The sequence below is a fragment of the Mobula hypostoma genome, chromosome 16 (genome assembly GCF_963921235.1).
Source record: "Mobula hypostoma chromosome 16, sMobHyp1.1, whole genome shotgun sequence".
Lineage (NCBI taxonomy): Eukaryota > Metazoa > Chordata > Chondrichthyes > Myliobatiformes > Myliobatidae > Mobula > Mobula hypostoma.
Window position 1 is genome coordinate 6,249,985 of NC_086112.1, and position 25,197 is coordinate 6,275,181.

General features: G+C 43.2%; 1 protein-coding gene across 1 annotated transcript in view; it reads right to left on the minus strand.

Moving 5' to 3' along the window:
* adgrv1 (adhesion G protein-coupled receptor V1) overlaps positions 1-25,197 on the minus strand; it is a 514,329-nt gene that overhangs the window by 378,981 nt on the left and 110,151 nt on the right. The window contains exons 20-25 of the mRNA XM_063069242.1: positions 24,810-25,183; positions 21,656-21,826; positions 18,737-18,917; positions 11,611-11,810; positions 6,394-6,520; positions 5,329-5,403 (exon numbers count right to left, since the gene is read on the minus strand). Coding sequence (XP_062925312.1) covers positions 5,329-5,403; positions 6,394-6,520; positions 11,611-11,810; positions 18,737-18,917; positions 21,656-21,826; positions 24,810-25,183 — 1,128 coding nt within the window. The remainder of the gene's footprint in view (positions 1-5,328; positions 5,404-6,393; positions 6,521-11,610; positions 11,811-18,736; positions 18,918-21,655; positions 21,827-24,809; positions 25,184-25,197) is intronic.

Sequence of the window (25,197 nt, forward strand, 5' to 3'; positions counted from 1 at the left end):
GTAATAGGTAACTCATTACGAGCCTATGGTGAGAGGGTTACATAATAATTTCATTGCAAGCTGATTTAGGAGTCATTGAGCATTACAGCACAGAAATAGGCACATCAGCCCATCTGATCCATGCTGAACTATTATTCTACCGAATGTCGTCAATCTGCACCTAGACCACAGCTGGGTTTTCAAACATAACCGATCAAATTTTACAGAAGTACCTGTTGATTTTATCAAATGACTACATTTTAAGAATACATAAGACTAATTTTTATAAAAACAATTTCTTAGTTTTAAAGATTAAATATAAGGTCAATTTGTCACATGTACATCGAAATATATAGAATTTGTCATTTGTATCAAATTTTGGCAGGACAATAGTGTAGCGGTTAGCACACATTTTACAGTACAGTTGACACAGGTTCATTTCCTGCTGCTACCTGTAAGGAATTTGTACATTCTCCTAGTGACTGTGTGGGTTTCCTCTTGGTCTGTCCTGTGGGGAGCATGACTTATTCTGATGGTCAAAGGTCATTTTGTCCTGTTTGGCTAGTTCAGAAACTGCAGCTGCTCTTCTCATTGGTTAGCTGCCTGGTGTCCAGTTTCAAATATCACGGGTATACAATAGCACATGGAAGGGGCTTGCTCTCTCCTCCGTTGTTTAAAGCAAGCGGTGCACATGACCATTGGGAAGGTATGCTCTGTACACACTTTAAACTAAGTGTTGCTGTTGAATGTACGTTTGTTGAATATTCAGCTTTGTAGTTCTGTAACCTGGGGAACATGAACGTTTGGTGGAATTTTTCCTGTTTACAAATAAATTATTAATATACTTACAGACAGTGTTTTCTGTCTCACTTGCCTGACCCGCGAACCTGATTCAATGTCACATTTTGGTGCTGCGAGCAGGATTTGGCTTTCTGAGCAAATATGCATTTCTTTAAAAGGTTATTAAAAGGGGAACACTCCACCCTTAGCCCCCCTCCCAACTCTGTATGAGAGCTGCTGAGTCCTAGGTCAGACAGATAATAGTGAGGACTTTGGAAGCCTCGCGAACCTACTGATGGGTTATGGAATGCCGGTAAATTGGTCATAACAGTTAATTTTAGTTAATTTTGCCTGGGTTGAAATGAGACATCACATTGTTTCTATACATAAATCACTGGGTTTTTCCGGGAGCAAATATAGCCAACAGGATGCTTACTGGCTGTTTGCAGTGATTGTAAGGTATCAGTATAAAACGAAGACAAGAATGAGTTTGAGGACCTCAGTCAGCGCTGTATTATTCTGAGAGATGGCTCAGAGTAGGGCAACAAAGTTAGAGAATAAGAATATAGAGTTAGGAATATATAGTGTTTTCTCTAAATATCCAGTGACTAATCAGAAGCAAGTGCATTTAAATCTCCCTGCATTACAGAACGGGGAAGTGGTCGATGCTGATTTGTGGTGGGAGATCCTGTGACACACTTCCTGGGAATCATGTTTGAATTTGCGCACCAATGGATCAGATTTCTGAATTTGTGTGAGGACTCCTTACTACATCTCGGATATACTAATATTGATCTCTTTGATAAGGAAAAGACTATTGGGGGATATTATCTGCCTTCTTAGGTTTTGGCATTCTGGTTTCAGGGAGCTGGGAGGGGGGTAGTCTATTCCAGACAAACTCAACCCAGAGTATGGTAACAGCCTTCAAGGACTTGATCTTCAATATCCCTGGTAGAATGAGTGCTTTCAGGGCTGGTATTTCCCTACGTACTATTTGTATAATTGCATTGCCCTGACTCTTAAAGTGATTTCCCTACCTGACGGAGTGTGGGTGTAGGTGGTATACTGAGTACAGGTACAAGGTGCAAGATGGACGGCAAGTGTGAACAGGAACAGTATCCTGGGATGGCTGTGTCTCTGCCGAATGGTGTTGTGAAGGTGGGCACTTGCTGGATGCTGAATGGAACTTACTGGAAATGCATTTCCTAAGCATACCTGTGGCTCCCAGAGGGTGGTGTGGTTGATATGTAGTATTGTATGTATGCCAGCCCAATGCCCTGGATAAGCACCTTGCCCATGCTGGTCGGTAATAGGACTACTACAAAGGAAGGAAGGTTTTGAATTATACCCTTTCTCGGCATGGTGTGGCCAGACTGTCCTGGGAACTGACTTCGATGACATTAGATTACCTGCTCACAAAGGAAGGTGGCATTTGCGCTGTTATTGGTCAAGAATGCTGCACCTACATTCCTGACGGGTCGGGGAAGATCACTCACCTGGTTGATCAGATCCGAGAGTCGGCTGTATAAGATTAAGTGGGAGACCATCTCCTTAGCCATTACGCTCCGGGGTGGAGCTGGTGGCCTTCTGGGGCACAGGAGGCTGCTGGACGACTCTAGTATACAGGGTGAATATTGGGGTTACGGTATTGGGTAATGCACTGTTGTGTTTTATATGTAATTTACGGAGTTCGCAGGAGTAAGACTTGTCTGAGGGTTGGATCATCACATTTGCAACTTTCAAGAGGTGAAGTGTTCTGCAGGGGGGTGCATGGCTTATTCTGATTGTCAAAAGTCCCTTTGCCATGATTGGTTAGTTTAGAAATTGCAGCTGCTTTTTCCATTGGACAGCTGCCTGGTATCCAGTTTCAAATATTCCAGATATAAAAGGCACATGGAAGGGGCTTGCCATCTGTTTTCCTTTGTTTAAGCCAAGCAGTGCACATGACTATTGGGAAGGTATGGTCTGCGCGCACTTTTAACTGAGTATATTTGTTCAATGTTTGTTTGTTGAACATTCATCTTTGTAGTTTCTGTAATGAGGGTAACACGTATGTTTGGTCAAATTTTGACTATTTGAACATAAATGATTAATATACTTATTCGCAGTCAGTGTACTCCACCCTGTATCTCAATAAATAATTAAGTGACGAGTGTAGCGGAGGCAGCCTAATCCCACCATGCTGCTTAATGCCAACATAGCAAGCCCACAACTCACTAACTCTAACTGTACAAGTTAGAATGTGTGAGGCAGCCAGAGCACTGGGGGACGCCCACGTGGCCCCAGAACCTCCAGCGACAATGTGGCTTTCAGAAAGCTTCGTTTCAGCTTGCTTGAAAATCACTTCATTACCATCTACTTTCAAAGAAATAACGTATATATCTGAAATTTCAATTAACACCCAGTGGCCACTTTATTAGGAATACCTGCTCATTAATGCACATTTCAAATCATGTGGCAGCAGCTCAGTGCAGGTTCAATTGTTGTTCAGAACAGACACAGCATAAGGGAGGAATGTGATCTAACTGACTTTGGAATGATTGTTGGTGCCATATGGGGTGGTTTGAGTATCACAGAAACTGCTGATATTCTGGGATTTTCACACACTACAGTTTCAGAGTTTATAGAGAATGGTGTGAAAAGCAAAAAAAAGCATCCGGAGAGCAGCAGATCCATGGGTAAAAATGCCTTGTTAGTGAGACCATAAGATACAGGAGTAGAATTAGCTATTCAGCCTATCAAGTCTGCTCCGCCTTCCATCATGGCTGATTTATTAACCTTCTCAATCCCATTCTACTGCCTTCACCCCATAACCTTTGACACCCTGACTAATCTAGAACCTATCAACCTCCACTTTAAATATACCCAATGGCTTGGCCTTCATAGCTGTCTATGGCAATAAATTCCACAGATTCACCACCCTGTGGCTAAAGAAATTCATCCTCCTTTCTGTTTTAAATAGGCATCTCTCTATTCTGAGTCTATGGCTTCTGGTCCTAGACTCACCCAGTATAGGAAATATCCTCTCCACATCCACTCTATCCCGGCCTTTTAATATTGGACGGGTTTCAATAAGACCTCTCTTCATTCTTCTCAACTCCTGCGAATACAGGCCCAGAACCATCAAACGTTCCTCATACATTAACCCTTTCATTCCCAGAATCATCCTTGTGGACGTCTTGTGAACCTACTCCAATGCCAGCACATCTTTTCTTCGGTAAGGGGCCCAAAACTGCTCAGAGGAGCATCTATGAGCATACAACATGTTGAACCTTGAACTGGATGGCCTGGAGTAGCAGAAGCCCATGAACATACAGTGGTGGCCACTTTATTAGGTACAGGAGGTACGAAATAAAGTGGCCACTGAGAGTATTTTAGATACCTAAAGAGGATTTTCTAAGAACTAGCACTCTTTGAGACAGGTGACAGGACAACAGACAATTGATGGTCAATATTTGACAACTGAGCAACAAGTTTTAAACAGAAAATTTTTAGATGTTATAAAGCATAGGGGAATGTCAGAAGGGAGTTTGTTTTTACATAGAGAGTGGTGGGGGCCTGCAATGCCCTGCCAGGAGTGGTGGTAGAGGCAGATACTTAAGGACATTTAAGAAACTCTTAGGTTGGTGCCATGGTAGTGTAGTGGTCAGAACACTGCTATTACTGCTCACGGCATCAGAGTTCAGCGTTCCGTCCTGGTGTCCTCTGTGAGGAGATTGGATGTCTTCCCTGTGGAATGCCTGGGTTTTCCCCAGGTGCTCTGACTTCCTCTCACAGCCAAAAGATGAGCCGGTTAGTATGTTAATTAGTCACTGTAAACAGTCCAGTGCTGGTTCAGGTTAAATCGGGGGTTGCTGGGCGGCGCGGTTCAAAGGACCACAAGGGCCTGTATCTCTGAATAAGGATGATAGAAAAACAGAGGCTCTGTAAGAGGGAAGAGTTAGATTGATGTTAGAGTACGTTAGAAGATCAGCACAACATCGTGAGCTGAGTGGCCTGTATTGTGGCTCTAATATGGGGTTGAAAAGAGGATGCTGTCCAAGTTGCATGCCATCTTGGACAATGTCTCCCATCCACTACATAATGTACTGGTTGGGCACAGGAGTACATTCAGCCAGAGACTCATTCCACCGAGATGCAACACTGAGCATCATAGGAAGTCATTCCTGCCTGTGGCCATCAAACTTTACAACTCCTCCCTTGGAGGGTCAGACACCCTGAGCCAATAGACTGGTCCTGGACTTATTTCCTGGCATAATTTGCATATTACTATTTAACTATTTATGGTTTTATTACTATTTAATTATTTATGGTGCAACTGTAACAAAAACCAGTTTCCTCCGGGATCAATAAAGTATGACTATGACTATGACTATATCCTGTTTTATGAAACTTAATAGCAGAGACTTGCAAAACCAAAATAAACTCATGACTAGATACTGTAGTCAGATCCCTATTCAAAAGACAAGAGAGGACATCAGGTCCAAGCACCTCATTGGTGTTCAGGAGAAAAGTAAACTGCAAATGAAAGGAGACCAAGTGAATACATGATAGACAGAAGGTTCTTACCGTGCACATGGAAATCTGGAAGGACAAACTCCACTTCACCATCTCCACTACTGCTGGTGCCAAATGGTTCAGCCACTTCAGAAAGAAACACACAGTAAATCCACAGACACCAAAAAAAAAACATAGGTAAGCCAATGAGCCTGAGAAAACAAATAAATGATTTTGCTGAAGTATCAGGCAGAAACTTATTTGAATGGTAAAGAGGCTTTTTACATCAAAGCAATTAATAACTATAGAATTCAATTAACCTGGTAGTATCATGACAAGTTGGCAGCATCTTTTTTTCTCCATTATCTTGAATAGATTTACAGCTCTGGTGGGTAAATACTGAGCTGGAAAGTTGCTTGCCCCAAACTGATGGATGTAACACAACTCAAAGAGAACAAATGTGCCACATGCAAGCACTTGCATTTGATTTCAGACAGCAGAAACCCACTCAAACTTATGTAGACAGTACAAAATGAAATGACAAACTGCCACTTATTACATCTAATTTCAGCATAACGAGGTGCAACAAAGACTGTAACATCGAAACAGTGAGTTGCTGGTCTGCTCTCATTGCTAAAGGAGCAACCTCTCTCTCCCTCGATGGGGGGAGAGAGTCTGTCTGTGATACCAGAGTGCTGGGTTGTGTACTATAGTTATGTACTGTATGATACTCTCCGGATCAAGGTCTCCATGGGGGCTTTTGTTATCACTTGCAAGGTGGGGGGGTGGGGGTCGATGCTCTTGCTGAAGTTTGTGTGATAGGAGGAGAGGAAGGCTTTGGGGTTCTGAAGTTTCAATCATTCATTCTTTGGGGTTTTTTGTTTCATGAATGTCTGTGAAGAGTACGAATTTCCGGCAGTATACTGTATACATTCTCTGATATCAGATTGAACCATTGAACTCACTAAGAGGAAATTGATGAGCCTTTATCGTTGCAAACTATAGCAGAAATCTCAAACATGTAATTTGCCTTAATCTTTCATTTGCTATTGGAAAAGAAATGTTAATTTCTTTAAGATCAAGGAAGTAGTTAAATGCTCGTTGTTATGTTGCTGAAAATGTCATATTGGTCCTCACTTTTCTCTGAGTTCAATAGTACCACCTTGAAGCTGCCGGGCAGTTCTGGAACAGAATCGTCTGTGATATTTACAGTGACGTATTTATACTGCTCTCCGTGTTTGAACTGTAGAGTGCCTGATGTATCCTAGAAAACAATTTAAATGTATTAGCAGGTTCAAAATGTACAACAACATCATAATCATATGAACATCGATTTCACCTTCCAGTATTTTTTCTTTTCCCCTCCCCTTTCCCTCTTCTTCCATTCCCCACTCTTGCTTCTACCCTCTTCTCCCCTACCTATCACCTCCCCTTGGTGCCCCTCCTCCTTCCCATTCTCCTATGGTCCACTCTCCTCATCCTATCAGATTCCTTCTTCTCCAGCCCTTTACCTTCTTCAACCCCCTGGCTTTACCTGTCACCTTCAGCTATCCTCCTTCCCCTACCCCCACCTTCTTATGCTGGCATCTTCTCCCCTCCTTTCCAGTCCTGAACAAGGGTCTCAGGATCAGAATCAGAATCAGGTTTATTATCAGCGGCACGTGTCACGAAATTTGTTAACTTAGCAACAGCAGTTCAATGCAATATATAATATAGAAGAAAAAAATAATAATAGTGTAAATCAATTACAGTATGTGTATATTGAATAGATTAAAATATTGTGCAAAAAACAGAAATTATATTTAAAAAGTGATGTACTGTTCAAGGATTCAATGCCCATTTAGGAATCAGATGGCAGGGGGGAAGAAGCTGTTCCTGAATCACAGAGTGTGTGCCTTCAGGCTTCGTACCTCCTACCTGATGGTAACAGTGAGAAAAAGGTCCTTAATAATAGACGCTGCCTTTCTGAGACACTGCTCCTTGAACAGCATGAAATATCAGCTGTTTATTCATCTCCACAGACACTGTCTAACCCGCTGAATTCCTCCAGCATTGTGTGTGTGTGTGTGTGTGTGTGTGTGTGTGTGTTACTCATTTTTCAGCATCTGCTGAATCTCTTCTGTGTTTGAGTTTTGTTGCCTCCCTGTCAGCTTGAACCAGTCTAGCCATTCTCTTCTGTCCTCTCTAATTAATAAGGTGTTTTTCGCCCACAGAACTACCACTCACTGGATGACTTTTGTTTATCTGCACCATTCTCTGTAAACTCTAGATTGTTGTTCCTGAAAATCCCAGGAGAACAGCAGTTTCAGAGATACTCAAATCACCCCATCTGGCACCAACAATCATTCCACAGTCAAGGTCACTGAGACCACATTTTTTTCACATTCTGATGTTTGGCCTGAACAACAACTGAACCTCTTGACCATGTTGGCATGCTTTTATGCATTGAGTTGCTGCCACATAATTGGCTGATTAGATATTTGTATTAACGGGCAGACGTACAGGTGTACCTAATAAAGTAGCTACTGAGTGTATTTCCAAGTCAGAATGGTATGTGATTTGGAGGGGGCTCCTGTTTGTGGGGGGGGGCAGTGTTTCCATATTCTTGTTGATTTGGGAGGCACTGATATGCTGGCATGTTATTTTTAGTTAGAAATACGTTGATCGGATTGTTAAAATGATATATGGTACATTGGCCTTCATTAGTCGGGCGAATGAGTTCAAGAGTTGCAAAGTAGTGTTACAGCTCTATAAAACCCTGGTTAGACGCACTTGGAATGTTGTGTTCAGTTCTGGTCACCTCATTATAGGAAGGATATAGAAGCTTCAGAGAGGGCGCAAGGGATATTTACTATGACATTGCCTAGTCTAGAGGGCATGTCTAATGAAGGTACAGTAAGCTGATTGAGCTAGGGGTCTTCTCCTTGTGGTAAAGAAGGAGAAGAGACTTGATAGAGATATACAAAATAAAATGAAGCATAGATCAAGTAGACAGCCAGAGACTTTTTTGCAGGGTGGAAATAGCTAAAACTAGGGGTATAATTTTAAGGTGATTGGAGGAAAGTATAGGTGGGGGGAATGTCAGAGATAGTGGATGTGTGGAATTAGCCTGCCAGAGATGGCGGTTGAGACAAGTACATTAGGGTCACTTAAGAAACTCTTAGATAAGCACATGAATGATAGAAAATTAGAGGACTATGTAGGGAGGAAGATAGATTTTTTAGAGTAAATTACAAGGTTGGCATAACATTGTGGGCTGAAGGGCCTGAGCTCTATGTTCTATCCACCATGATCTATTGTTATGGCTTTGCACTGCACAGCTGCATCAAAACAAATTTCACATCATACTAATCAGTGACAATAATAAAACTGATTGAGATTCAGATCATTTGCTGTAAAGAAACTTTAAAAAGATACTGGGATTATACATAGAAGGCAACAAATGTTATCGTAAAGTGCTGGTAAGCTGTGATTTTAAAAAACGCCCAGTTTCATCTGAAAACAGTGAAACGAGTTTCAGTTTTTAAGGAGGAACTTGAGACATACAAATCAGAAAATGCCCAAGTCCATTCACTAAGCAGCACAGATCGTTCAATAAGGACAACAGCTAAGGCAATGTGAATTGGGGCGCTGATGTTTGGCCTGGCCACGGCTCATTTCATCTTCTCTTTTACATGTTCTAACAGTCTGTTGTCGCCAGTACAATCTTCTATGCAGTGGTGTGCTTGGGGCAACAGCATCAACATGGGTGATGCCAACAGGCTCAATAAACTGATTAGAAAAGCTGGGTCTCTTATAGGAGTCAAACTGGACACACTGGAGGCTGTGGTAGAACAAAGGACCCTACGGAAAATCCTGGCAATTCTGGACAATGTTTCTCACTCTCTGCATGCCACCTTGGCTAAACAGAGGAGCACTTTTAGTAATAGAACAAGACAACTGTGCTGCTCCAAAGAGCGTGATATGAGGTCATTCTTATTCTCGGCCATTAGGCTCTATATTAAGTCAACCTATAGCCAGGGGAGTGATGACCCCCTCCTGTTAGACTGTTTGTGGTAACTTATTTTTCATTCTTTCTTACTTCTCTTCTAATATTTGTATATCTGTGCATTGTGACACTGTAATTTCCTTTGGGATCAATGAATTATCTATCTATTATCCACTTGAAAGCATGGATTTGCCTTAAAAAAAAGAAACTGCTAATAATACTTAGGGCAAATACTGCTGGTAATCAAATGGGACATTTTTTTTAATTTTATTGTCTGATGAGTGAATCCATTCTGGCCTGACAGTGCAAGAATCAGCTCGATTTATATAGGCTTTGGTGATGGGTGGGCTGCTGGCTCAGCCAAGTATTCGTAGCAAAAAGGTGCTTATAAAAGGCCAAATGGAGAAAGGCCACTTGGCTGAGATGTCACGAGGTTCAGGTCTCCATGAAACTGTAGAATAGAAATTACTTAAACAACAGGAATTCTGCAGATGCTGGAAATTCAAGTCCTGACGAAGGGTCTCGGCCTGAAACTTCGACTGTACCTCTTCCTAGAGATGCTGCCTGACCTGCTGCGTTCACCAGCAACTTTGATGTGTGTTAATAGAAATTACTTAATACTTTGACAAAAAAGACAATGAAGAAAACTAGTTAAGCTCATTACAATCACACAATCGCAACACTTGTACATTCCTTGCCATGAGCTGTTTGCCACAACGGATAGATGGATAGAGTTTCCTGATCCATTGAAGATCAAGTAAAATGAAAGGTAACAGCTACACTTCGGTGACATTGTATCCTGTTGCAATGACATTGTTGAGGTAGCATGCACAGAATGCAGGTTCAAGTTCGGATTGGCGCATCTGGCCTCAGATCGGTGGCGTTAGGACCCGGCTCAACGGTCACTCTTTACAGAAGGAGTAAATTCATGCAGCTGTTCTCGTTGTACACAAGAGGAAAAATGTTTCCAATATTCTGAGATCTATGTGATTATTGAAGAGTACTTTATATTGGTTTCCTTCAGCGTTTCAGCGTTTTCTATCTTGTGGTTGACTGGAGGGTGGGTGATCTGTTAATTTTTGTGTCTAAGAGGGTGAGGTGGGGATTTGGTGATGCTATCACTGTTCTTTTTTACGAATGAGGGGTTAGGGATTGTCATTGTCGCTGTTCCTTGCTGTGGGGAGAGGGATTTTGGGGTCTGCTATTTTTGTCTCCCTTCTTTTTCGTGCGGGGCTTGGGGTTGATGTCTTTTCTTTCATCAACACCCATGTTCTCTCTGTATTCAGTGGCTATCTGGAGTAGACAAATAGCAGAGTTGCACTGTACATGCATACTTTAACAAAATGAACCTTTGAAGTTCAGTTTGTCATTCAACAGTACACATGTATACCGCCCAATCAGAACAACGTTCCTCAGGACCAAGTGCACAACACAGTACGTATAACTCACACACATGACACATAAAGTAATGTTACCACAAATAATAAGGTGCTTTTACAACACAAGTAAAAAGTAAGCAATATAACACTACTGCTATGCATTGTGTGATGAGACCTGGGTGGTGACAGGGAGTTCAGTCGTCTTACGGCCTGGGGGAAGAAACTGTTACCCTGTCCTAACAGTCCTTATCCTAATGTTACGGTGCCTCCTTCCTGATGGTAAGGGGTCAGAGAGATTGTTGGACGGATGGCATGAATCATCGTCAATGCTCAGGAGCTTTGCAGACACAACATAATGTGTATGGCTCTGGAAAAGTTGTTAATAATATGATTTGTCCAGCTAAGTAAAACTAGATAAGAAGGATCCTACCCTTACACCACACTTGGAATATTGTGTTCAGTTCTGGTCGCCTCATTATAGAACGACTGGAAGCTTAGAGGGTGCAGAGGAGATTTACCAGGACTCCACTTCGATTAGAGAGCAGGAGGAGAGGTTCAGCAAGCTGGGGTCTTTCTCTTTGGAGCGAAGGAGGATGGGAGATGACTTGACAAAGATGCACAAGGTAATAAGAGACATAGATCGAGTGAGCAGCCGGAGACGTTTTCATGGGATGGAAATGGCTCGTACAAGGAGGCCTCATTTTAGGGTGATTGGAGGATAGTATGGGGAGGATGTCAGAGGTAAGTTTTTTTTTAAAACAGAGTGTTGAGTGTGTGGAACATGCTATCGGTGCTGGTGGTAGAGGCAGATATATTAGGGACGAGATAGGCAAACGGATGAACGAAAAATGGAGGGCTATGTGGGAGGAAAGGGTTAGATTGATCTTAGAGTAGGTTAAAATGTCGGCTCAATATTTTCGGCTGAAGTGCCTGTAATGTCTGTACTGTTCTGTTTTATGTTCCAAACAAAAAAATATTATTGCTTACTTGGTAATCAGATGGACTGGTAGCTGTCAGAGGAACAGTTTGGTATGCCACAGCAACATTACCCAGAAGCCCCTGTGCACGAACTACGAGCAGTCTGACTGAACCGATTTCTTCCTTCACGGTAATGCTTGGCACGGAAAGTGCGGGAGAGACAATGACATCTGTATCAGGTGGTGGCCCAGTAGAAAACTGCAGCAAACCTGAAAAAGGTGACAGTGCATATGATATTTCCGAAAGCTACAGGCTGCGGATGCAGTAATCTGGAGTAAAAGGACACTACTGGAGGAATTCAGAGGGTCAGGAAGCGTCTGTGAAGGGTTGACATTTCTGGCACAGAACTACGAGCTTTGGGCTGATTAAGGCTTAATTATAACATTTAAACATCCAGAACCCTTCCCATCCAGGACATGCCCAGTTTTCATTACTATCATGGTGAAGGAGGTACAGGAGCCTGAAGACCCAAAGACCCATGCTCAGCATTTAAAGAACAGCTTCTTCCCCTCGGCTATTAGATTTCAGAATGGTCCATGAACCCATCAACATGACCCCATTATTCCTCTTTTGCACTATTTATTTATTTTACAGCAACTGTTTTGTATGTTGCACTGTACCACCAACACAAAACAAATTTCACAACATACAGTATGCCAGCAGTAATAAACCTGATTCTGACTCTAATGTTTAAATAAAAAGTTTTATTTTATTCAGAGATACAGCACAGAATAGGTCCTTCCGGCCCTTTGAGCCACACTGCCCAGCAACCCCAACAATTCCAATTTACCCCAACCCAAATCATGGGACAAGTTTCAATGACCAATTAACTTGCCCAGTATGTCTTTGGACTGTGGGAGGAAACCGCGGTACCCAGCAAAAAGCCACACATTCCAGGGGGAGGATTGAACTTTGAATTCTGACCCAAGCTGTAATAGTGCTGTGCTAACAGCTACACTACAGTGGAAACGTACACTCAGTGGCCACTTTATTAGGTACAGGAGGTACCTAATATACAACTCATATACACGAGGAAATCTGCAGATGCTGAAATTTCAAGCAACACACATAAAAGTTGCTGGTGAACGCAGCAGGCCAAGAATTCCCCCTCCCACTTTCAAATCTCTTACTAGCTCTTCTTTCAGTTAGTCCTGATGAAGGGTCTCGGCCCGAAACGTTGACTGTACCTCTTCCAAGAGATGCTGCCTGGCCTGCTGCGTTCACCAGCAACTTTTATGTGTGTTGCTATACAACTCATATTGTAGGTTACAGTTTATTAGTGCCGGTAATTTAGTTTAGGTGTGTTACCATTTTCTGGGAAGGGAAACAAATTGACTGATATTGGAGGTATCCCTCTCTCCCAGGATCCACACTCCTCCCCTAAAAAATTCCTTCGTCTCCAGCTCTTTGCCATTCCCACTTATCACCTCCCAGCCATTAATGCCACACTCCCCCACCCACCTGGTCTCACCTATCACCTCCCAGCTTGTCCTCCTTTCTTCCCCCCACCTTCTTATTCTGACATCTTCTCCCTTCCTTTCCAGTCCTGATAATAGTCTGGGCCAGAAACATCAGATGTTTATTCCTCTCCATAGATGCTGCCTGACCTGGGGAGTTCCTCCTGCATTTTGTCTGTGTTGCTTTGGGTTTCCAGCATCTGCAGAATCTGTTATGATAATGGTGATTTGCTTATGACAAGTGTTGAAAACAACTAAGACAAAGAAGAACGTGAGATAAAGAATTTGATATTTATATGTCCTCCCTATGGAATGCGTGGCTTTCCTCTGGATGCTCTGGTTTCCTCTCAGAAGCGACAGAACTTGGGCATCTATACCTCCCTTTGCAACTGTTTCTTCCATTTCCTAACCGGAAGACCAACAATCTGTGCAGATTGGTTAATATATCTCCATTTCACTGACAGTCAACACTCGGGCACCTCAAGGATGGGTGCTTAGCCCACTGCTCTACTCTCTCTATACACATGGATGAGTGGCTAAGCATAGCTCAAATGCCATCTCTAAGTTTGCTGATGATACAACCATTTATGGCAGAATCTCAAACGGTGGCAAGAGGGTGTACAAGAGAGAGGTATGCCAGCTAGCTGAATGGTGTCATAGCAACGATCTTGCACTCAGCGTTAGTACGACCAAAGAGCTGATTGTGGACTTCATGAAGGGTAAGACGAAGGAACACATACCAATCCTCATAGAGGGATCGAAAGTGGAGAAAGTGAGCTATGTCAAGCTCCTGGATGTCAAGATCTCTGAGGATCTAACCTGGTCCCAACATATCGATGCAGCTATAAAGAAGGCAAGACAGTGTCTATATTTCATTAGGAGTTTGAGGAGATTTGGTTTGTTGACTAAAACGCTCGAAAAATTCTACAGATGTACCGTGGAAAGTGTTCTGACTAGCTCCACCACTGTCGGTATTTCGGTGGGGGGTGGGGGGGGTGGTGTGGTGCTACTGCACAGGATTGAAGTAAGTTGTAGAAAGTTGTAAAATTAGTGGGCTCCATCATGGGTACCAGCATCCGTAGGTGGTGCCTCAGGAAGGCAGTATCCATCAGGACATGCCCTCTTCTCATTGTTACCGTCACAATGGAGGTACAGGACCCTGAAGGCACACACTCAGTGATTCAGCACCAGCTTCTTCCCGTCTGCCATCCGATTTCTGAATGGACACTGAACCCGTGAACACTACCTTACCACTTTCTTTTATTTCTGTTTTTGAACTACTTATTTTAACGTAACTATTTCATATATATAGAGATATATATATATATATATAGAGAGAGAGAGAGAGAGAGAGAGACATATATTTACTGTAATTCAGTTTTTTTTCTGTATTTATCATGTATTGCATTGTACTGCTGCCACAAAGTTAACAAGTTTCACAACATATGCCGGTGATATTAAACCTGATTCTGATTCTGACAATCCAAAGACATAGCAGTTATTGTAAATTGTCCTGTGATTAGGCTGGGGTTAAATTGGTAGATTGCTGTGGCATGGTACGAAGGGCCAGAAGGGCCTTTGCATGCTGATTCTCTGGTTCAAGAGCCTGTTGGTTGAGGGGTAATAATTGTTCCTGAACCAGGTGGTGTGAGTCCTGAGGCTCCTGTAACTTCTTCCTGATGGCAGCAGTGAGCATGGCCTGGATGGTGGGGGTCCTTGATGATGGATGCTGCTTTCTTGTGAAATCACTCATAACGTTCATAATCTTAACCTTAAAGAAGTGTTCATAACCTAAGCAGTTCACAGGTTGTGGCTGCAAACCCTATTGCCAGGTAATTGAGAGTACCTTAGCAGCTATCAATTGCCTCTCAAATGCCTGATTGAATGCATAGGATGGGCATAAATAGGGTGGTCATACTTTGGGCAGGAACTGCATTGAGAGTCAGTATCATAATTTAATCAAAGCTGTTCTGTGGCAACTACTTTGACATATACATTCAGTCCCACTTTATTAGGTACGACCTTTTGCTATTCTAGCCCGTCCACATCAAGGTTCATCATGTTGTGCATTCGGAGATGTTCTTCTGCACACCACTGTCGTAACGCGTGGTTATTTGAGTTCACGTCGACTCCCTGTCAGCTTGAACCAGTCGGCCATTCTCCTTTGACCTCCCTCATTAACAGGGCAGTTTCACCCACAGAACATCTTTTTTTGTTTTACGCACTTTTCTCTGTAAACTCTAGAGACTGTTATGTGTGAAAATCTCAGATGTATTGGCATTAGAAAGAGTCCAGAGGAGTTTCACGAGAATTATTCCAGGAATGAAAGAGCTAATGTATGAGGAGCATTTGATGGCTCTGGGCCTTTACTCACTGAAGTTTAGAAGAACAAGGGGGAACCGCAATGAAACCTATTGACTATTAAAAGGATGAAGTAGAGTGGATATGGAGAGGATGTTTCCTATAATAAGGGAATCTAGGACCAGGGGACACCAGGTCAGAATAGAGGGATGTCCATTTAGACTGAGATGAAGAGGAAGCTCTTTAGACAAAGAGTTTTGAATTTGTGGAATTCATTGCCATCGATGGTTGTGGAGGCAAAGTCATCTGGTATATTTAAAGCAGAAATTGCTAAGTTCTTGATTAACAACACACACAAAATGCAAGAGGAACTCAGCATCTATGGAAAAGAGCAAACAGTTGACGTTTTGGGCCGAGACCTTACAACAGGACTGGAAAAAAGGATGAGAAGTTAGAGCAAGAAGGTAGGGGGAGGAGAAAAAGAAGTACCAAGGTAGTAGATGATAGATGAAATGGGAAGAGGGGTAGGGGTGGAATAAAGAGCTGTAAAGCTGTTAGGTGGAAGAGATAAAGGGCTGGGGAAGGGAGAATCCTCTGTCTTCACCGTATCTACTCTCAGGGTGAGGCTTTTCATTCCAGAACTAATGAGATGTCATCCCTCTTCAAAGAAAAGGGCTTTCTTTCCTCCACCATCAACACTGCCCTCACTCGCATCTCTTCCATTTCAACACGTCTGCCCTCACCCCATCGTTCTACCACCCCACCAGGGATACGGATCCTCTTGTCCTCACCTACCACCTCAGTAGTGCCCCCCCCACCCCCGTCCAGTGCATAATTCTGCGTAACTTGTGTCATTTCCAAATATCCCACCACCAAGCCCATCTTTCCCTCCCCTCCCTCACCACCCTCCCACTTTCCACTTTCCGTTGGGATTGCTCCCTATGCGAATATCTTGGTCATTCATCTCTCCCCACCAATCTCCCTCCCGGCACTTATCCTTGCAAGCGGAACAAGTGCTTCACCTGCCCCTACACCTCCTCCCTCACTACCATCCAGGGCCCAAACACTCCTTCCAGTTGAGGGGACACTTCACCTGTGAGCCTGTTGGGGTCATCTACTGTGTCCCGTGTTCCCAATGTGGTCTTCTGTATGTCGGTGAGATCCAATGTAGACTGGGAGACCACTTCACCGAGCACCAACTCTCCACCTGCTAGAAAAACCGGATCTCCCAGTGGCCGCCCAATTTAATTCTACTTCCCATTCCCATTCCGATATGTCAGTCCGTGGCATCCTCTATTGCCGCAGTACGCCACACTCAGGTTGGAGGAACAACACCTAATATTCCACCTGGGCAGCCTCCAACCTGATGGCAAGAACACTGATTTCCAGAACTTCCAGTAATTAACCCACCTCCTTCGCCATTGCACTTCGAGGATGAGGACAAGGTTTCGGGGCACTTGGAGACTAATGATAAAATAAGTCAAAGTCAGCAAGGTTTCTGTGAAATAAAATCTAGCCTGACTAATTTGTTAAAATCCGTCGAGGAATTAACAAGCAGGGTGGATAAAGGAGAGGCAGTGGATGTCATTTTCAGAAGGCATTTGATAAGGTACCTTACATGAGGCAGCTTAACAAGATAAAATCCCATGGTGTTACAGGAAAGATACTGGCATGGACAGAGGAATGGCTGACAGGCAGGAGGCAGCGAGTGGGAATAAAGGGGGCCTTTTCTGGTTGGCTGCCAGTGACTAGTGGTGTTCCTCAGGGGTCAGTTCTGGGACCGCTACTTTTCACATTGTTAGTCAATGATTTAGATAGTGGAATTGATGGCTTTGCGGAATATAGGTGGAGGGGTAGGGAGTGCTGGGGATTGCAGCAGGACTTATTGGAAGAATGGGAAAAAAGTGGCAGATGTAATACCGTGTTGGGAAATGTATAACAATGTATTTTGGTAAAAGAAACAATAGTGCAGACTGTTACCTAAATGGGGAAAAGGTTCAAACATCAGAGGTGCCGAGGGACTTAGGAATCCTCGTGCAAGACTTCCAGAAGGTTAATTTACAGGTTGCGTGGTAAAGAAGGCAAATGCAATGTTGGCATTTATTTCAAGGGGAATTGAATATAAAAACAAGGAGATAATGCTGAAGCTTTATAAGATACTAGTCAGGCTGTACTTGGAGTATTGTCAACCATTTTGGGTCCCATATCTCAGAAAGGATGTACTGTCATTGGAGTTGCGTGGGGAGCTCATTGAAACCTACTGAATGTTGAAAGGACTAGATAAAGTGGATGTGGAGAGGATGTTTCCTCTGGTGGGGCTTTTCAGAACTAGAGGGCACAGCCTCAAAATTGAGGGACAACCTTTTAGAACAGAAGTAAGGAGGAATTTTTTTAGCCAAAGTGTGCTGAATCTGTGGAATGCTCTGCCACAGACTGCGGTGGAGGCCAAGTCCGTGGGTACATTCAAAGCAGAAGTTGATAGATTTCCGATTAGTTGGGGCATTAAGGGATACGGTGAGAGGGCAGGTGAATGCAATTGAATGGGATCCGGGATCAGCCATGGTGAAATGGTGGAGCGCCTCGATGGGCTGAATGGCCTAACTCTGCTCCTATGTCTTATGGTCTTCCCGTTTCCCTCTCTCACCTCATCTCCTTACCTGCCCATCACCTCCCTCTGGTGCTCCTCCCTCTTCCCATTCTTCCATGGTCTTCCACCCTCTCCTGTCAGACTGCCTCTTCTTCAGCCCTTTATCTCTGTCACCTATCAGCTTCCCAGCTCTTTACTTCACTCCTCCCTCTCTCCTGGTTTCACCTGTCACCTACCACCTTGTACTTCTTCCTCCCCTCCCCTCACTTTCTTGCTCTAACCTCTCATCTTTTTTTCCAGCTCGAAACATCGACTGTTTACTCTAATCCACAGGTGGCCTGCTGAGTTCCTCCAGCATTTTGTGTGTGTTGCTTGGATTTCCAGCATCTGCAGATTTTCTCTTGATTAGTTGTCAGTGGTGATGAGGAGAAAGCAGGAGACTGGGGTTGAGAGGGATAATAAATAAGCCATGATGGAACGATGGAACAGACTCAATGAGCTGAATGACCTAATTCTACTTCTATGTTTATGGTCTTATAAGATCAGCAGTTTCTGAGATACTCAAACCACCCATCTGCCACCAACAATCATTCCACGGTCAAAGTCACATAGATCACTTTCTTCCCCGTTCTGATGTTTGAGCTGAACAGTAATTGAACCTCTTGACCATGTCTGCATGCACTGAATTTCTGCATGTGATTGGCTGATGAGATATTTGCATTAATGAGGTGTACAGGCATACTTAACAAAATGGCCACCGAGTGTATAATTAACAATTTAACATAATTACCATATGGGTGATCACTGGCTTTTATTACGACTTGTGTGCTTGCTTTCTCCTGGTCAATACTGGCCCCGCTGGTTGGAGTTGAGCCGACTTTTCCATCTCCAGATATCGCGGAAACCAGAGAAATTCTGAAGTGCTCAGCAGTCTCAGGTAAATTGTCGTCTAGAACGTGCACATTCAAAACCTTCAAGAGAACAGAGTCACCAATCAATAATCAATGCTCAGAAATAAGGTGGTTATAACTGATCAACTACTTTTGAACATCAGCCGTTGACTACTTCTAGAAATGGTAATATTTCTTTATTTTATTCTTATTTAGAGATACACCGCAGAACAGCCCCTTCCAGCCCAACAAGCCGCACCATATACTCCTTATTTAACCCCGGCCTAATCACAGGGCAATTTACAATGACCAATTGATCTAGTAACCGGTAGGTCTTTGGACTGTGGAAGGAAACCGGAGTACCTGGAGGAAACCCATGTGTATCATAGTGGGGACGTGAAATCATCTCCTTACTGATGGTGCCAGAATTGAACTCTGAACTCCAAAGCCCCGAGTTGTAATAGCGTCGCACTAACTACTGCACTACCATGGTGCTCTTACTAAACACCAGAGGTTCTTCAGACGCTGGAAATCTTCAGCAACACACAGAATGCTGGAGGAACTGAGTAGGCTCAAGTAGCAAAAAATCATGAACTATGTTATGATTTAAACAGTGAAATCATGAAATGAATAAAGTAATTTATATTGCATAGGATAAATCTAGCTGCTCTTGTATTCCTGATAGGAGCGGATCTACAGATTCTTTGAATTTCCATAATCGTCCATAGGCTCTGAACATGAACCATTCAAATAAAAACATTCTCATCCAGAGACTGGCAAGTCAGATCAAGTCAAGTCAAGTTTAATATTGTTCAACTGTATGCATGTACACCACTAATCAAAACAACATTCCTCCAGAACAAGGTGCACAACACAATACATATAACACTCACACTCATAACACGAAGTAATATTACCACAAATAAATCAACAAATAATAAAGTATATTTTAGAAGATTGACACTCAGCATAAAATGCATTTGTGATACAAGTTAACAAGTAAATACTGGTGTTTCATACGTGATTAGACCTGGGTGGAGGCAGGGAGTTCAGTAGTCTCATGACACAGGGGAAGAAGCTGTCTCTCATCCTTTCGGTCCTTGTCCTAATGCTATGTTACCTCCTGCCTGATGGTAGGGGATCAATAAGATTGTTGGAGGGATGGGAAGGACCCTGCATACACAGTGCTCCCGATAAATATCTGTAATGGGTGGATGAGAGACCCAATGATCCTCTCAGTAGTCCTCACAATGTTTTGCAGGGACTTGTGGTCAGTTACTTTACAATTCCAATACCAGACAGTTATGCAGCTGGTCAGGACACTCTCAATAGTGCTCCTGTAAAATCTGGTTAAAATGGGAAAAGGGAGGAGCCTCCTTCATCTCAATCTCCTCAGGAAATGGAGCCGCTGCTGTGCTTTCTGAACCAAAGTGGTGTTGAAAGACTAGATGAGATAGTCCGTTATGTGTACTCCCAGAAACTTGGTGCTCCTAACTCTCTCCACGGAGGGACTGTGTATGTGCAGTGAGCCATAGTTAGCCTGCACCTACCTACAGTCCACAATCATCCCTTTGGTCATGTCCATGTTGAGACGCCAGTTGTTGTGCTCACACCATTGCACCATCCGCTCCACCTCCTCTCTGTAAGCCAACTTGTCGTCGTTGTTGATTAAGCTAACTACTGTTGTCTTCAGCAAACTTTTTCAGTTTGAACTGGATCTAGCAATGCTGGCATGCATCAGCAGTGGGCTGAACTTGCAGCCCTGGGGAGTACCAGTGCTCAGCGTAATGGTGTTAGAGTGTTTCTGCCAACTTGCAGCCCTGGGGAGTGCCAGTGCTCAGCGTAATGGTGTTAGAGTGTTTCTGCCAACTTGCAGCCCTGGGGAGTGCCAGTGCTCAGCGTAATGGTGTTAGAGTGTTTCTGCCAACTTGCAGCCCTGGGGAGTGCCAGTGCTCAGCGTAATGGTGTTAGAGTGTTTCTGCCAACTTGCAGCCCTGGGGAGTGCCAGTGCTCAGCGTAATGGTGTTAGAGTGTTTCTGCCAACTTGCAGCCCTGGGGAATGCCAGTGCTCAGCGTAATGGTGTTAGAGGTGTTTCTGCCAACTTGCAGCCCTGGGGAATGCCAGTGCTCAGCGTAATGGTGTTAGAGGTGTTTCTGCCAACTTGGACTGACTGTGGCCTTTCTGTCAAGAAGTCCAGGATCCAATCACAGACAAAGTGTTGAGATCCGTCATGGGCAGTTTACCCATCAGCTGATAAACACTGAGCTGAAGTCAATAAACAACATCCTGGAATTTGAGGCACCATTTTCCAAGTGGGGCAGGACGGAATGGAGTGCAAGTCTACGGCATCATCAGTGGACTGACTTGAGCAATAAGCAAATTGGAAAGGGTACAATGTAGCAGGAAGACTGGGATTTAATGTGATCCATAAACAGCCACACAAAGCACTACATTATTATTGAGGTCAGTGCCACTGGTCTGGCAGATACTGTCACCCTTCTGGGCACCAGGATGATGGTGGCTGCCTTGAAGCCTGAGGGGACAGTGTACCTCCCCAGATAGATGTCTGTTAGAAACTCAGTTAACTATGCAGCAGGAAGGAGAGTTGCCATTCTACCAACCTCATGTGCCACCAGACAAATGTCCTGACATTAATGTGGTCACTGAAAAATTCACCAACAACATACATACATACATTTGAAATCAGAAATTCAGTATAATATGACATTAAAAACTAAAGTTCACACCATCTTATGGTGGTCAGAACTGCTGTACACCTCTGCGTTTAACTTTCTTCTGTGGTTAGATTTCTTTTTACCTCAGAGTTTTGCTGGGGAGCAAAAGTGATGGTACCAGTGGAGTTGACAAAATCACTCACATCACTGTTGTCAAATTCAACCTGTGTGATATTGTAATTCACAAAGACAGAGTCCAAGGCTCCTCTTGTTCTTTCTACAACACATGAAATTGTAGATCCCTCACTGGCCATCTGCAAAAAAGTTAATAAAAGATTTGCTGGTAAACTGCACAAAGTCATACTGGTCGCTCACTGTGAAGGAAACAGCTACAATTTCTATTCAAGAAGAAATAAGTAAATACAGGACAATTAGAAAAATATCTATCAAATGAGGGGTAGACATTTAGCCCTAAAGGTCAAACCAGAAACTGACAAGTCCTAGAGTCTAGACCTGAAAGTCAAGCCATGATGGACGAATCCTGGGGTGAAGGCTGAAGTTGAAGATTAAGCCAATTTAAGTGCTGAGCCAGATTAAAGTGTCAAGGCCAAGGGCGAAGGACAAATTGGTGTTCAGCTGTCTACTCTGTGAGGCTTTACTCGCTTCAGTACTGAACTGATTCTGCAACTGTGGCCTGCAGCCATCGTCACTCGCCTCGGCATTGAACTAGCTCCGTGACAGTGGCCTACAGCCATTGGTGTCCTAGACCTGCTACTTCACGGAAATGGCTCCTTGATTGTGGACTGTTTTTCAGTGACTCTGTGGGTCGTGTTCCCCTTTACACTTGTGTACAGGAAATGATGTTAAACAATCCTGAATACAGCAGGTGTTGCTAGAACTTCACCAGATTCAGATTTATTTATCACGTGTGTCAAAACACACAGTGAAATCTGTCGTTTGTGTTAAATACTATTACACCCAAGGATGTTCTGAGGGCCAGCCTGCAAATGTTACCACACATTCAGAGATCAACATAGCTTGGTCAGCAGAACAGCACCAACATCAAAAATAACGACAAAACTAAGCAAGACCCTTTCCCATCCCCCCCACCCACCAAACTACTCACATCACACACACCTAGTGCAATACCCAAGTGTAATGCTGAGGTTTTATAAGGCACTGGTCCAACCACATTTGAAGTATTGCAAGCAGTTTTAAACAAAAACATATTTATGTATTCATTTATATATTTATTGGGACACTGTGTGGAATAGGGCCTTCCAACCCTTCAAGCCATGCCACCCAGCAATCTCCCGATTTAACTTGAACCTAATCATAGGACAACTTACAACCCCCAATTAACCTAACAACTGGTAAGTTTTTGGAATATGGGAGGAAACCCACATGGTCAGGGGAGAACGTGCAAACTCCTTACAGATGGCAGCTGCCTGTACCATGAAATGTTGTACTAACCACTACACTACTGTCCTGCCTCGTTTGTGCTCCTTATCTAATTAAGGACTTGCTGGCATTGGAGAGGACCCACAGGAGGTTTACCGAAAGATCCTGGGAATGAAAGCGTTAATGTGTGACGGGCATTCGGACTGTACTCGCTGGAGTTTAGAAGAATGAATGGGGATCTCACTGAATCCTCTCAAATATTGTAAGGCCTCGACAGAGTGGATGAGGGGCAGTCTAGGACCAGAGAGCACAGCCTCAGAATAGAGGGACGTCCATTTAGAACAGAGATGAGGAGGAATTTCTTTAGCCAGAGGGTGGTGAATCTGTGGAATTCATTGCAACAGACAGCTGTGGAAGCCAAGTTATTGGGTATATTTAAAGTGGGGGTTGATAGGTTCTTGATTAGTAAGGGATTCAAAGGTTACAGGGAGAATGGGCTAAGTCAGATAATAAATCAGCCATGATGGAATGGTGGTGCAGACCCAACAGGCAAATGGCCTAATGCTGCTCCTATGTCTTATGAAATGTATTAGGAGAAGAAGAAAGGAAGAATGAGGTGCATTCTGACAAAAGTGATTGCTGGATCAACTGAACATAGATATTTAAAACTTCAAAAACAACAGTAAATGGGTATGAATGCAAATAATTATATCCATGGAAAAAAGATCTTCAAAGAGAAATAGGAAGAGAGTATGAGTGGGAGTGATTACATATCTAAAAACAGACTGGGAGAAATTGTTGTTGGACATTGAAAAGCATTGTGATGGAGTATCTATAGTACCGAAGCTTATGGGAAAAAAGGTAAATACAGTGGATTCTGGTTAATTGGACCAAAGGTTAATCAGGGCAGCCACTTATTTGGGACAACTCTTCAAGACAAAAACTAATCGAGTAAATAGCCAGAATTCCATTCATTTATTTGGGAAAGTATGCCACTTAATTGGGGCAGGAGACTGTTACCGAACAGTTTCTAACTAGCATTAATTGCTTGCACTCATGTGGCTGTTAGACACAACACCGCATTCTGAGCGAAGTTTTTAAGTAGCGTCAGTTGCGTGTGTTTGTGCTCAAAACACAGTGATTTTTTTTCCACTGACAGTTGTTGAGAAATAAGCAGTAAGACATTTCAGAACTGCTTTGCTCATTGCAGGTTCAAGCACTCAGGCTTGGAGATGCCAGAAACGGCCAGGAGAGAAAATGAAATGATTTCACTACTTAAACTACAACGAATTGGAAGATATCAACAATCAACTTGAATGTTATAATAAAAAGGAAGATTTGGAGGATGAAATCAATAGAATTGCATTATCTGCACTGGGTGTATGTACTGATCTTGTTCATTTACTGTCAGAAGAACACAACATGGATAAGTTCCTCTGTCGATAACTATTCAGAACTAATACACAGTTTTATACGTACTGCAGTAGTATTAGTAGTGTTCTAATTTGTCTGTATTTCATTTAAATACATAATTTGTTATTTAATTAAATGGCTCTTTGTCATTTTTATACCTTTTTAACTATTTCCATGAAACTTCAGCTAATTGGGGCGGCCGCTAAATTGGGCCAAAATGTACTGGTCCCAAGGTGTCCCAATTAACCAGAATCCACAAGTTTTATACCTTAAGGTTGAATAGTGAGGGTCACCAGTGGGAAGAGACTTGGACTGCCAAGGCAGATGAGACTGACAGACATAAAGGCCAAAATACTGTCTTTTCTATGCTACAGAGCTTCAAGTATATACTGTAGTTCCAAATTTAAAGGGCCCAAGTTTCATGAATTTAGACTAGAGACTTGCCTGTGAACCTCAAATCAAGCGTTGGAATATACATTTCACCTGTGGAATGCAGGTCCCAGTGAAACCAAACAGTCCATTGGCATTGTCACTTTTCTGTATTCGCAGTCTGGCTGTGGCATTGTGCTGTGAAATCCTGGCTCCACCATACACACTTGTCAGTTTCAAGGTGAATGATTCTTCCCCTTCCTCCTCAGCATCGTCTCTTGCAGCAACGATAAACGACTTCTTTTTCTCTCCTCCTCTGTATTCCAGGTACCCAGAGATCGGGTGGAGGTCAGCCTTCGCCGGAGTGGTGTGAATTTCATGGATTTCATCTCGGTTCAGCTTACGAACATAAATTCTCACATCTTGCATTAGCCCCGTGAACCTGTTCTGCCCATCTGTATTCGCCCCAACCGTTAGAAAACCAGGCCCTGGAGGGAGAACA